Source organism: Mesoplodon mirus, assembly GCF_964341445.2.
Source record: "Mesoplodon mirus genome assembly, chromosome: 9".
Classification (NCBI taxonomy): domain Eukaryota; kingdom Metazoa; phylum Chordata; class Mammalia; order Artiodactyla; family Ziphiidae; genus Mesoplodon; species Mesoplodon mirus.
In genome coordinates this window covers 59,171,578-59,185,508 of record NC_138985.1, presented here as the reverse complement: position 1 = coordinate 59,185,508, position 13,931 = coordinate 59,171,578, and the positions used below count along the sequence as shown (strand labels likewise).

Sequence of the window (13,931 nt, the reverse complement as noted above, 5' to 3'; positions counted from 1 at the left end):
AAAAACCCGAGGTTCCAGTTTTGGTGATTATTAATAATAAAACTAAAGAAAGGAAAATGAAGCAGAATTGCCTGGGCCAGGAGAAGCTAATGAGTGACATTTTGGTCATGTTATGTTTCTGCTGCCCATGGGACATCAGGTGGCGACGTGAAGGGAAAAGCGGGATTGAGGGTCTGATGCTCAGAGGGGACCCTAGGCCCAGCTGACAACTGGGAGGTCTCTGCACAGACGTGAGAGTTCAAGTGGTGGACCTGGGTGAGATCTGTGAAAGGGCTGAGGTGGGAACACTCAGGATGCTTTCTTGGTGGGCAAGAGGATTAGGAAGGGCCAGCAAAGGTGATCACCAGAGACACTGAGAAGAGAGGAGGCAGAGAGCTCAGTCACGTTCTGTTAAGAGGCGAGGAGGGAAAGCGAAATCCTTTGGGAGAACAATTTGGCATTATCAGAGTTTGAAGTGTGCATGCTCATTAAAACAGCAATGAAATACCACTACACACTTACTAGAAGGGCCAAGATCTAACACACTGACAACACCAAATGCTGATGAGGATGTGCAGCAACAGGAACTCTCACTCACTGCTGAGGGTGGTGATAGTACAAAATAGTACAGCCACTCTGGAAGACAGTTAGGGAGTTTCTTATAAAACTGAACATAAAAAAAGAAAAAAAATGTGCATACTCTTTACCTTTTGTCTTGGTAATGCCCTTTCTTGAAACTTATCCTACAAAAATATTAGTATTTGGGTGAAAAGATATAAGCCCAGGATGTTCACTGTAGCCCCAAAAGAGAAACTCCCCAAAGGTCCATCCCAGGAGACTAGGTAAAACTATTACGTATATTCACACCATGAAGGTGTGACCCCACCAGGGACGTCCCCAAAGATTATATTTTGATTTACTATAACATTACTATAGTATATAACATTATTAAAGAAAGTTCAAACGTGAAGATGCTTTTCTCACTTCAATGGATTGTTTACTCAATATTGTCAAAATCCTAAATGTTGTGCTACATTTTTAACCTCAACATGCCAGTAAAAGCCATGATGATAGTGGCCAATTTGTGTTCAGGTACAAAAGGAACATGTGAGTCTCTATTTTTCCTGGGTGGTAACACTTTTAAATTCACAATGGGGCTTCCCTGGTGGCGCAGTGGTTAAGAATCCGCCTGCCAATGCAGGGGACACGGGTTCAATCCCTGCTCCAGGAAGATCCCACAGGCTGTGGAGCAACTAAGCCTGTGCACCACAACTACTGAGCCAGCATGCCTAGAGCCCGTGTTCCGCAACAAGAGAAACCATTGCACTGAGAAACACACAAACCACAACGAAGACTAGCTCCCACTGGCCGCAACTAGAGAAAGCCCGTGCACGGCAATGAAGGCCCAATGCAGCCAAAAATAAAGAAATTAATTAATTAAGAAAAAAATAAGTTCACAATGGACTATTTTGGCTTTTTTTTTTTTTTTTTTTTTTTTTTACTACCTTTGTATGTAAGAACCAGTAAGAACTAGAGTGGTCAGAGAGAATAAGTAGTTTTACATGATATATATAATCTTGGAAAGGCTTCAGAAAATGAATTTTAATCTATTAAATTTTAGTTTCGATTGCAGAGGCTACTTTTGAAAAACCTTGCCATACGCCCATCTGCAAAGTACTTGATTGTTTATCTATTTTACACATTAGTTTTTTTTTAACTTAGTTTTTTAAACTTGCACAGTTTTTTTAACTTACAGTTTTTTAACTTACAAAGTTTTGTTTTTTTTTTTTTTTTTTTTTTTTTGTGGTACGCGGGCCTCTCACTGTTGTGGCCTCTCCCGCTGCGGAGCACAGGCTCCGGACGCGCAGGCTCAGCGGCCATGGCTCACGGGCCCAGCCGCTCCGCGGCATGTGGGATCTTCCCGGACCGGGGCACGAACCCGTGTCTCCTGCATCGGCAGGCGGACTCTCAACCACTGCGCCACCAGGGAAGCCCACAAAGTTTTTTTTTAACTTCCACATTTTTTTAGAACACAAAGTCTAGTTTTTACTATAACTCATTAAAAATTTTCTTCAATTTAAGTTATTACTGATAGATTAGTTGTTTAACATTATAAGTGGTTGTGACTAGAACCACCATCTTTGAGATGTGGCCCACTCAGACAACACCGAACCAACCAACTACTTGACAGTCATGCATCTGAGTAAAAGCAGTGAAATGTTCTTTTTTCAGAATATCATTTAAATATAAACACAGGATTTAGCAATGAAAGTGATTAATAAAACAAGTTTTGTTCCTGACACTGAAATTTCAAAATGGATGCAGATACAGGCTGTAGTGACACCTTTCAGGAAAGCCGATGTTTGGGGGGAAGCATCCCTTTCTCAGTCTCACTCAGTATCCCCACCCAAGCCAGCCTCCCTCTACCTCCTCTACGCAGAAACCTCTTATTTCATCTCTCACACACACACACACACACACACTACAAACACTCACAGAGCAATACCACATGCCTGTGTCTTGCTACCTTAAGTGCTACAGCGAATATTACAATGTTATTCTTTTTAAAATAGATGGCAGGGCTTCTCTGGTGGCGCAGTGGTTGAGAGTCCGCCTGCCGATGCAGGGGACACGGGTGCGTGCCCCGGTCCGGGAAGATCCCACATGCCGCGGAGCGGCTGGGCCCGTGAGCCATGGCTGCTGAGCCTGTGTGTCCGGAGCCTGTGCTCCGCAATGGGAGAGGCCACAACAGTGAGAGGCCCACGTACAGAAAAAATAAATAAATAAAAATAAAAATAAAATAGATGGCAAACCCATGGGGACACTATCATATGATAGCTACTATATTAGAGGCAAATCAAAGATACACAGAAGAAGTGCCTAACTTTATCCTAGAGAGTCAGGCTGACTTCTGGGAGGAAGTGGTATTTGCCCTGAGTCTTGAAGATTGAGTAGGAGTTTGTTAGGCTGAAAAGGGGAAAGGCAGTGTAAGCAGAGAGAAGATCTAATGGCCTAGAGGTACAAAATCTAATGGCATATCCCTTCAAGCAAGAGGAAGGAGGTCTGGAGTGGCAAGACCATGGGTGTGTGGGGGTGGGTTTGAGGTGGGTGGGAGAGAAGGGATGGAGAGAAAGGTGAGGAACAGACTGCTGCAACCCACAGCTCAGAGTACAGAGACTTTTTAACCTGTGGGCAATGGGGAGTCAGTGGCAATTTTTACTTCTTCATCTCCCCAAGCCGGCTGGTTTCCCACGGTTGGTCCATGCTACAAGGCCCCTCCCACAGCTCCTTTCAATAAGCCAGTCTTGTCTTTCCAGGAAAAAGAAAATCTGCTTTTCTGACGAGCTGTAGTCCTCATCTTTCATCCACTCTGGAAAAATGGGATTTTATAGTCCAGTAAAGACATTTTCATGAGTATATATGAAGACCCTCATTTCTGGAACTTATTTCATATTCTTCATAGGAACTTTTTCCATTCTTTAGAAAGTTTTAGTTGTAATTTTTCTCATCTGCTTTTTCTAAACTAGTAAAAGCTAGTTTTCTGGAACTAGGTTACAGACCAACTTTGGCCCATTTAACAAGGTCAGACTGTTTATTCTTGACAGAATTCTTTCCCACTGTAAAAAGGTACTTTTAAATGCCACATTCCAAGAGCAGTGCCAGTAAGCCACTGAAGCATATTTTCCCACAAGAACTGATACCATGTGCGGTCCCCACCTCACTGAAATCATCCAGCGTTACATAAGGTGCAGATAGCCGTAGCGTCACCGTGGAATCTATCAACAGTAACAGTGTTCAGAAAACATGTCCATGCATTTCAAAGCATCATGACCTTTAAAAAGTAATTCATCAAAATAAAAATGGTAAAGAAGAAAGGGAAGGATAGCTTTAGAAATTTTAAAAAAAATTGTTAAATGGCTGAAGAGAAATCTTGTAACTTTATGTTAGTACCCAAACCTAGAAGCAGTAGAGATCTTTCTCCTTTATTTTGGGGTTTTTATGGTTGAGTTGTTAAATTTACAGACCAACTTTTAGATGCTGCCAGCCTTCAAAATAAATATAAGAGCAGTGCTAAAGTCAATTTTCCTACACTTTCCCCTTCCTTCTTTTGGATGTTTCCCTGAGACCTGAAGGTAGATTATTCCTCCAAAGCCAACTGTAAAGTTTAACATTCAAATTTATGAGGGACTTAAAAATCATAAGTATCCTTACAGACGTTGGGTGCCACAATGTTACTCACCCTGTGTTTCAATCCCTAGAGAAAAGGGAAACAGAAAGTGGTAGCAGCAAGAGGAACTGTTCAGCAGCCCAAAGAGCATCACTGAGAAACACATTCGAAATATCAGTAATAAAGTCAATACAATATGAAAGAAAATCCAGCATGACAAAGCAATTGTATGAAAGTCTGAGCTGGGGCTTCCCCGGTGGTGCAGTGGTTGAGAGTCCGCCTGCCGTTGCAGGGGACACGGGTTCGTGCCCCGGTCCGGGAAGATCCCACATACCACGGAGTGGCTGGGCCCGTGAGCCATGGCCGCTGAGCCTGTGTGTCCGGAGCCTGTGCTCCGCAACGGGAGATGCCACAGCAGTGAGAGGCCCGCGTACCGCAAAAGAAAAAAAAAAAAAAAGTCTGAGCTGAACTTTTGGAGACACCTATACAAATTAAGAGAAACATGTACTTAATCTTCTCAAGAACCCAAGTGGACTAAATAAAATGACTAAAAGAAACAATAATGCAGACATTTTCAACCTTCTCCTGTGACATTACGATTCCTTCAAAGATCCCAAAGGTCTTAATTTTTAATTTAAACATACCATATAGAAAATGTTAAGTGCACAAGTTGGGGAGGTGTAGGAAGGCTTGTCATCTCGAATAAGTAGGGATGAAGAACAAGAATTATCTGAAGGTTAGGACTGGCTGCCCAGACAGATATTCAAAGTGTAACTGTTACTCCCTCAGAGCTCAGGTTACTATCAGGGAGTGATGCTGTGGGCAACTGGGAAGATTTAGCTGAAAGCTGAATCTAAAACAAACAAACAAACAAACAAATCTTTAGATGCTTATCAGTGATGATGCAATGACCCCCAGCAGCAACATGGAAAAAGCAGAGTTGGAAATTCATTCATTTGTGAAAGTAGGGAGTTGTGAAAGAACGTAAAGAGTAGTGAGAAATCTGATGGTGTTAGATGATAAGGAATATGCCTTTATGGGTATGGGGGTGATTTCTGGGTGGGAGTGAGAGTACAGAGGGGTAGGTTGGGGCTACACTGCAAAACCCCCTCTGCATGCCATGCTACAGAGTTGGAATTCATCCTTTAGGCACTGGAGAATCAGGAGGATTCATTTCATTAATTCACCATGTATTTATCAAGTGCCTACCATGTGCCAGAAAGGCACTGTGGGAAACACAAAAGTAGTACAACATTGGAGTTGCGCAAATAAAAATGGCTATGGCCAATGTAACAGAATTTCAGTGACACATCTCAACTCAGGAACTTGCACTAGGAGACTAGCAAAGCCCAAGCAAAATGAAGATACTGCCACCTTTCCCTTCCATACAAGGAAGTAAGCAGTGACACCTGTAAAAGACGAGAAGCGCACACATCCCAAGAATTAAAGAGGATGTAAAAATCCAAGTTATAGAGACACTGTTTTATATTCAATTCCAGGGACTGTGTCTCATACTCCACTGAATGGACCTAACGGGACATGAGTTAAGGAAATTTAGGGGAGACGGAATTATCTCATTAAACACAGTTTGACAGACTAGTCCCTGACCAAGCACAGAAGGCATATTCCCATAAGAATGTTAAGTGGAAGAGGCAACAAAATTTTTTCCATCTTCTGCATCTCTGAGAAACCCTTCGGCTGCAAAACTTCTTTAAAGCATTTGGTCTCGTCAACCTTAAGACAATAGTTGGTCTTTACACTCAAACTTGGCCTCAAGCTTCTGAATTTTTTTTTTTTTTTTTTTTTTTTTTGCGGTACGCGGGCCTCTCACTGTTGTGGCCTCTCCCGTTGCGGAGCACAGGCTCCGGACGCGCAGGCTCAGCGGCCATGGCTCACGGGCCCAGCTGCTCCGCGGCATGTGGGATCTTCCCGGACCAGGGCATGAACCCGTGTCCCCTGCATCGGCAGGCGGACTCTCAGCCACTGCGCCACCAGGGAAGCCCAAGCTTCTGAAATTTGAATAGCATCACACAGGGTGTCTGTAGGATGGAATGTAAACAACCAGGTCACAACCAGACCCTGTCTATATCATACCTTGATAGGACATTAGCTGGCTGAACAGATGTATGGAGGAAGAAAAGAACATCCTGTCCTTTCTCTGAGTAAAACATCCTCCAGGCAGTAACGATACAGTTAAACTGTTTTTGTCCAGAACTGATTCTCAACAGTGACAACTTAGGAAGGAGCTAGAATTAGGTGAGTCAAATGAATGACTGTCTTTTATAAACAAGGAAAGCAGTTGTTTGATGAACTTCACAAGTATACTTGGAGCAATTAAATACCCACCCGCGCACACGCACACACACACACACACACGTGCACACCTACAGCAGCATCCTGTACTGCATGGAATACATTCTCTTTCTACATGGAAGCAATGCTCGCAGTGGTCAACAGCATTTGCCTTTACTGCAGGGGCAGAGCCAACCTCTCAGATGGCAACTCCAAGTGTGTTGTTTTACTGCCACCGAGAACGCGTAACAGAGCATCTGGATGGGTTTTCCTGTTTGTCTTGGCTCTGGCGTTTTCCACGTACCCAGTCCTGGGAATCCGAGAGAAGACGTGTCCTGTCCCCAGCCCCGTGCACCGCCCCATTGTGCTCTACTTCCCTCACTGGTGAAAGTGAAAACGAAAGCGGCACAAACACTCCATTGTTAACTAGGAAATATGTACTGGCAACTGGAAGTTTTCACAAAACAGACCTGGTTGTGTCATGGCAAGGAGAGGTCGAGTGGGAAGGGAGTTACAGGAGCCTTTTCGGCTTCTGAGGTGTGTCCTGCACTTGCACTGAGGTGCTGAGGCGACAGGGCTTTGGGTTTTTTCCGTTATACTCGGTTCATGCTCTTGGTTTGATTTACTCAGTACTCACTGGCAGCCTTTGCAGGCTTCTGTGGGAGCAACTCGGCTGCCCAAGCCGGGGCCCAAACTCTGCCAGGTCCCCATAGTAAATACAACATGCACGAAGAGGAAACAAGCATAAACAATTTATTTTCTCCTGTAAAAGATGACATTGTTCTCTGATCTCTGGTCCTGCTTCACTTTGTCAACTTGGTGGTGCCAACTGGGTGCTGTCAAATGAACTATTCCAAACAGAAACAGAGAAAATAAGCACAGACTGCATGATGTGCACATCCGTGGGGCCCACATCCAGGCAGGTTCTGAGCGTAGGGGGCTGGTGACCTCTCTGAGCATCTCACATCCCGGTGTGGGTGAGCAGGGAGGGCTTCCCTGACCCTCAGCCCACGAGGGCTTCGGAGTCACAGGGCCTCATAGAATTCTGTCCCTTTCCTTTATCGCACTTGTCTCTGTTTCTAACTATACATTTCTTTGTGTGACTGTTTGATTAAGATCTGTTTCCCCATTGTGATTATGAGCTCCATGAGAGCAGAGACCTTGTCCGCTTCTCTTCACCATGGTCCCTCAGGTCCATTGACAGTGCTTGGCTCATGGAAAGTGATCAATATTTGTTGACTGACTGCCACAACTCCATTTCATTAATTTTCTACCCCAGGATTATCAAAAAGTTTCTGAATCCACAAGGTTTCTTTAATGTTTACTAAACGCTACCAATGCTGGCATTAGAAGAGGAAACCATCTATTGCCAGAGGCATAAGGAGAGGATGTAAGCAATTTGTTTTTTTGTGATTCTTGTGGTACTAAATAAATGAATGATGTTAAATAAGGCAATTTGGGGAATCTTATCAGTTCCATATAAAAAAATCCCTGAGTGAACTTTTATAATTTGTACAGCTGTCAAAAGTCTTCCCATGTTCACTATTTACTTGTTATCTTTTGATTATTTCTACAGAGTGGAAAATGTTTTCATATGAAGACATATGTCTTTTAATAGGAAAGATAATATGGAAAAAAAGAACTTTGGCGAAGGGGAATGTAATTCACTCAGTGAGAATTTTACTAAGTCACTGAAAAGACAGGAGAATATTCTCTCTCTTCCATTATGGTACAAAGTGGATTTTTTTCTCCAAACTGTGTGTTAGGCACAGGCATTTGGAGGAAAAATGCTAATTCTCTCCTTTGTCTAATGATTGTATAAAGGCCCTCCAAAAAAAACACTGAAAAGTCACTGTAATACTGTTCACTGCAGAACACAAATTGGTTTACGGCAGGCCAATCCTGGACTTCATCCCAGCATGTGAAGTTACTGAGGCCCCAAAAGGAATGACCTCATTTTAAGGTACAGCCTTCTCTCTATCCACAGGTGGCTTCACGGTGGCTGTCCTGGGGAGTGACTGGTTCTAACTGCACAGGCGTTGGCAAGTACATCTGGATATAAAAACGTCAACCCCGGCACTGCTCTGAACGGCCCCCAAAGTGGTCTTATGTCGTACAGCGAGCATAGCACGATGTTTGCGCTGTCGTGAACAGGCACTTGGATGATTTTAAGGGAGCAGATACACACAGGAGTGAGTCAAGAGAACACTTGATTTTTCCTAAGAAATGATACATTTACGAGAGGTCCAGTATTCACAACTGTGGCAAAAGAAGTTTTATTCTCAGGTCTACATAAATAACAGGTTAACCAGGAGGTACAAGTTCATGCCTCAGTGTTCCCCACTGTGTCAAAATATGACATGAGCTAGTTGTTTTTTTTTTGTGTTTTTTTTTTTTTGTGCAGTACGCGGGCCTCTCACTGTTGTGGCCTCTCCCGTTGCGGAGCACAGGCTCCGGACGCGCAGGCTCAGCGGCCATGGCTCACGGGCCCAGCCGCTCCGCGGCATGTGGGATCTTCCCGGACCGGGGCACGAACCCGTGTCCCCCGCATCGGCAGGCGGACTCTCAACCACTGCGCCACCAGGGAAGCCCGAGCTAGTTGTTTTTTAATCACAATTTTAACAAGACTTAAAACATGTTTCAAAAAAATGGACTGTTGAATATTTGTGGAATCTCTGCATACCCTTTGTAGAACCCAAGAGGTCTGCAGAACCTAGTTTGATACCCTCTAAAGTATTGGATCCCACCGTGGGGAGAAGAGGAAGGGAGAGGGGAGGATGGGCGAGAGCCAGAATATAAACATTAGTACTCTCCAAGCCATTTATAATCTATTTGGTGAATTCAGACTTAACCTGGTTACAAACTGTTCGTCTGAGTCTCAGTTTCCCCACTTTCAAAATGAGATGGTTGGTAAGGAGTTCCCAAACCACCAAATCCAATGGCAACAGTATCACCCTACATGCTGTATGGGTCAGTTCAGGAAAAAAAAAATAGGGATTTTTCATCATAAACAGAGAAGTCAAGACCTGCTCTCTCCCTGAGCTGCTGTTCATAGGGCTTCGAGATGATCAGCGTCATCGTCGGGCTGCTGGTGATGGGCCAGGCTCTGGTTCTACGACTTGCCGTGTCAGATGCGGGTGTGCGATTGGGTATGACCCAACCTGCCCGCTCAGAGGTTGGTCTCTACTTCCCTTTCATACTGACAGACAAAAATGAGTTGCACTACACACTGCATCCAACACGGGAAGTTCTTAGAAATGTTGACTTGAGAATGACTCTCAGTACAATTTTAGTTAGTTGTATAGTCATTCTATTGAATAAACATACAGAGGCAGACCTCAGAAATATCACGGGTTGGGTATCAGACCACACAATAAAGCGAACTGGCAATAAAGCGAGTCCCATGAATTTCTTGGTTTCCAGTGCCTATAAAAGTTGTGTTTACACTATACTATAGTCTATTAAGTATGCAATAGCATTATGTCTTAAAAAATGCACATGCCTTACTTAAATAATACTTTATTGCTAAAAAATGTTGCCTTCAGCAGCACATAATCTTTTTGAAATAGTAACATCAAAGATCTCTAATCACAGATCACCACAATAAATATAATAATGAAAAAGTTTGAAATACTGCTAGAATTACCAAAATGTGACACAGAGACATTAAATGAGCAAGTGCTGTTGGAAGATGGCGCCATGATGCAGGGTTGCCACAAGACGTCAATTTGTAAAAAATGCAGTGTCTGCTAAATGCAATAAAGTGGAGCGCAATAAAACGAGGTATGTCTGTATTCTTGAAATGCATCTGCCATAAAGATTATATATAATCACATCGGTCATGTTCGTACATGTCACTTACGTGCAATGGAAAGAAGCTCCCTCTAACCTGTTCTCTGGTTTTCCACAAATGTAGCTATTTCAATACAGGTCACAGAAGTTGATTTTCAGGGTTTCACAGAAACTCTTCTGATAAGTAGAACCCATGCCAGGCACTGAGTAACAGGCCCCACTTCTCTTCACATCCCCAGCTCCTCCCTGAAGGACAAGGGGCCTCACGCGGTGTTTATGGCCACCCCAGTCTGTGTGTCCCCATTCTGCCCGATGTCTGCAAACTGCTGCCCCTTATGCATGGGGTGAGGACACAGGTGGCCCAATCTGCCGTTAGGAGGAAGCACTGAGAAGAGCCCGTGCAGTTCCCATTCAGTCAGGGAATTCCAATGCCCTGAGTGCGGCTGGGTCTCAGGCACACTGGATTCTGTGCCTCATCAAGGGAGGCAAGGCAGGAGCAGGGCCAGCGCAGGCTCCTCTAAAGCATGAAACCCAGGCCAGGGGCCCGTCCTGCCTGGGTCTAAGGCATTCACTGTAGCCATCCACATCTTGATTCTACACCCTTGAGAGAAATAGGTATAAACAACCCTTCCTCTCCACGGGTACACGTGCACTCTGACTGTATACTGAGCAGCAAGAACCCAATACTCCCTAAGGACACCTGAAGGTCATGCAGGAGGCACCCAGTTAAGGGCACTTAGCCCTCCCTTATCAGATGAAGACAAGCCGAGTCATTTGGCCCTATGTTATACCAACTACAGCCACAACTAGAGTCCGGACTTATGATGACTGTCCTAAATTAATTTCTACCCCAAAGGCCAACTCTTTCAAGGAGCTTACAGCCTGATAAATAAAACCCCTACATAATTACAAACAAGACAGAAAGCAGTATTATGAAAGACATTAATAAGACGTTACTCTGGAAACAATGAGGGCGGACGGGGGGATTTATTTCTGCAGGGGGTACCAGAATGGGACATGTGAGTCAGGCTTTGGAAGGTAGGTATTATATTATTAGCATTTCTCCTGGCTGCAAAATGTCAGTTTCGAATCAGTTAACTTGTAAATTTCTTTAACATTCCACAAATCAAGTTGATTCCTAGTTCCTGTATGACATAACCCACTAAAAAATGTGTATTTCCAGGAAGTGGAGTGTAGTCTTTTTCTCTTCAAGAAATACAAAAAATAAATACCAGTTCAGTCTGAAAAAACTGATTCCAGGCCTTTATGTGTCACTGTGTGTACATAAACCAATGTATCATTATAGAAATTGATTTTTCCTTAAAAAGAAAAATAAACAGTGGGAAAAAATTTTAATGCGGTACCCTACAGGAATCATATTCTTTATTATTGACATTAAGTTCCAACTATGACTCTTTCAAATAAAGTCTGAATTTGTTCCAGTGTCTTTCCCAGTTGCTAATATTTTTTACTTTATGCCACATAAGAAATACAGAGTGTGCAATACAAACTACATACTGAAAAATCAGGTATTTACGACTGCCTTTCCCCTTTTCTGTATGAAATCATTTGTCTCCATTTTCCTGTCTGAACATATCAACTTTCAGCAAGAATGGAATGTTAATTGGTGTTACGCACAAGCTGGGCTATCATTCCTCAAATTTAATAAGAAAAAAAAAAAGCAAACCCAACTGGGTTTCCTGTTTTTATTTATGGTTTTCAGTGCCCAGTTCGGGGGGATCAAAATACAGTGTCTCAGTTACGGCTCATCCTTCCCTCAATTAATGTACCAAAGGGACTGGTTCCTTCCATCTGCTCCCCTGATGACTGTCCGGATCGCAAAGCCTATTCAAGCTTCTCCCCAGGGCCGTGAAACAACATACGAAACTACTTCCTAGGGAAGCTGCAGCCTACCTCACCCTTCCCACTGGGGAAACACACAGACTCAGCCCTTTCTGGTGTGATTATATAAGAACACAAGGGCTCACTTGACCCAGCCCAAATCGGAGACTTATCCTTTAAACACCGTCTTGGGTCCTGTCTTCTCAAAAGTGACGGTGTATGTTGGGCAAAGAGGAAACAAGAATGATTTATCTTTCAACAACAGTGACACATTCTAAGGAATCCTCTGTAAAAATTCTGATGCCCTACGTAAAGTATATAATGTTGGGAAAGTATGTGATCTTACACATCCAGGTTCTCGTATCTGTATTTCCAGGGTGAGGAAGCAGAACATTTTTGCAAATTGAATGTTTTTCTAAGGCAAGTTATCTCTCTTAGAGAATTTCCAACTCCCCTCCTGAATTTCTACTTCTCAGCTGAGGCATTACTGGAATTTGGGGAAACAATTCTTTGTTGCGCAGAATATTTGCCTCCTTGTGGCCACCACCATCCCCCAAGTAGTTATGATGACCAAAGATGCCGTCACACATTTCTGAACAATGTTTCCCCCTCCCCCCAGGGCAGCGCTGCCCTTAACTGAGAACCACTTTGAGGCTAAAGATGGACTATATGTAGAAAATGGCATACTGATCCAAGAAGATTCTTTTACTTAAGGCTTAACATAATGCTTTGAGGGCAGTGTTTGTAGTCTTCATGGAATCAAAGGGATTCTCCATATCAACCTCCTGCCCCAAATAAGTAGCACAGCAAAGGAACATTACTTGGCTTTAAAAAAAAAAAATCTATGTGTGAATTCACTGCATGGAAAACAGGTCCTTCAAAGACAAGGGATATTAATGCCTGCTTCCAGGCTCCTCTTTGTATATTTTGGGTGCAGAATTTCATGAAAATTCATCTCAGAAACAATGAACTATAAGGAGAAACAGAAGCTAAGCAGAGCGAGTAGCTAGTATGGTTTTGTGTCTGAATGAGAAAAAAAACAGAATAACTGTCATTCTTTGCCAAAATAGAGCCTTTGGGTTTACTCTTCGTATTTTGGCTTGGATGAAGCCTTCACCCGGCAGGGTGGTGCTACTTGTTCACGGATCATCCAAGTTCACTGTAAATTTAATTTCTTTACAGTCCACGCACCACAGCTTCACAGGAGTGCTTTCACACACCTGTGCAGGTACCTGGCTGTTTCTCAAACTAGGATGCTGCAGACAGATCAACATTCCTGGTGCTCTCTCCTCGCTGACCTTGAGCTATGTTTCCCTAGACACTATATATGCAGCTCTGAACACAGTGGTTATGGCAAAAAGCCATATGGCAAAACCATTTGGAAACTTGTAACTGATTCCTTTCTAGTGGCTAAGAAGCAACCGTCTATTTCTGCAATGGGTTCTGTCCACAACAAGCCCAGCCCGGATATGTCTGCAGTTGTAAGCATAACACTTTCCTCCTACTGCCTGCTATATAAAAAGTGCAAAGACATTCTGTCCACCAACTGACCACTGGCAGTAATAACATTAGGGGCCTGGAATGGGGGCAGTTTGTCATTCAAAAGCAGAAAACTAAGTTTAATGAAAGAACAGCACTTTCTCACTCACCACTGAGGTAAGAGCCATCTGAAAACTGTAGATGCGGGCAAGGCCGAAGTCAGCCAGTTTTATTTGTCCACTGCTGGTCACCAGAATGTTCTGTGGTTTTAGATCACGATGTACCACTCGGTGAGAATGAAGAAAGTCCAGACCTCGGAGAAGCTGAAACATCATATCCTAAATAAAACCAAAAAAGAAAATCAATCAATGGTCAAAAC

The 13,931-nt window shown here is 43.4% G+C and overlaps 1 protein-coding gene across 4 annotated transcripts in view; it reads right to left on the bottom strand.

Annotated features, from left to right (window-relative positions):
- CDK6 (cyclin dependent kinase 6) overlaps nucleotides 1-13,931 on the bottom strand; it is a 235,365-nt gene that overhangs the window by 110,238 nt on the left and 111,196 nt on the right. For all 4 annotated transcript variants that reach the window (XM_082633019.1, XM_082633021.1, XM_082633022.1 and 1 more), the window contains exon 4: nucleotides 13,723-13,890. In XM_082633019.1, coding sequence (XP_082489145.1) covers nucleotides 13,723-13,890 — 168 coding nt within the window. The remainder of the gene's footprint in view (nucleotides 1-13,722; nucleotides 13,891-13,931) is intronic.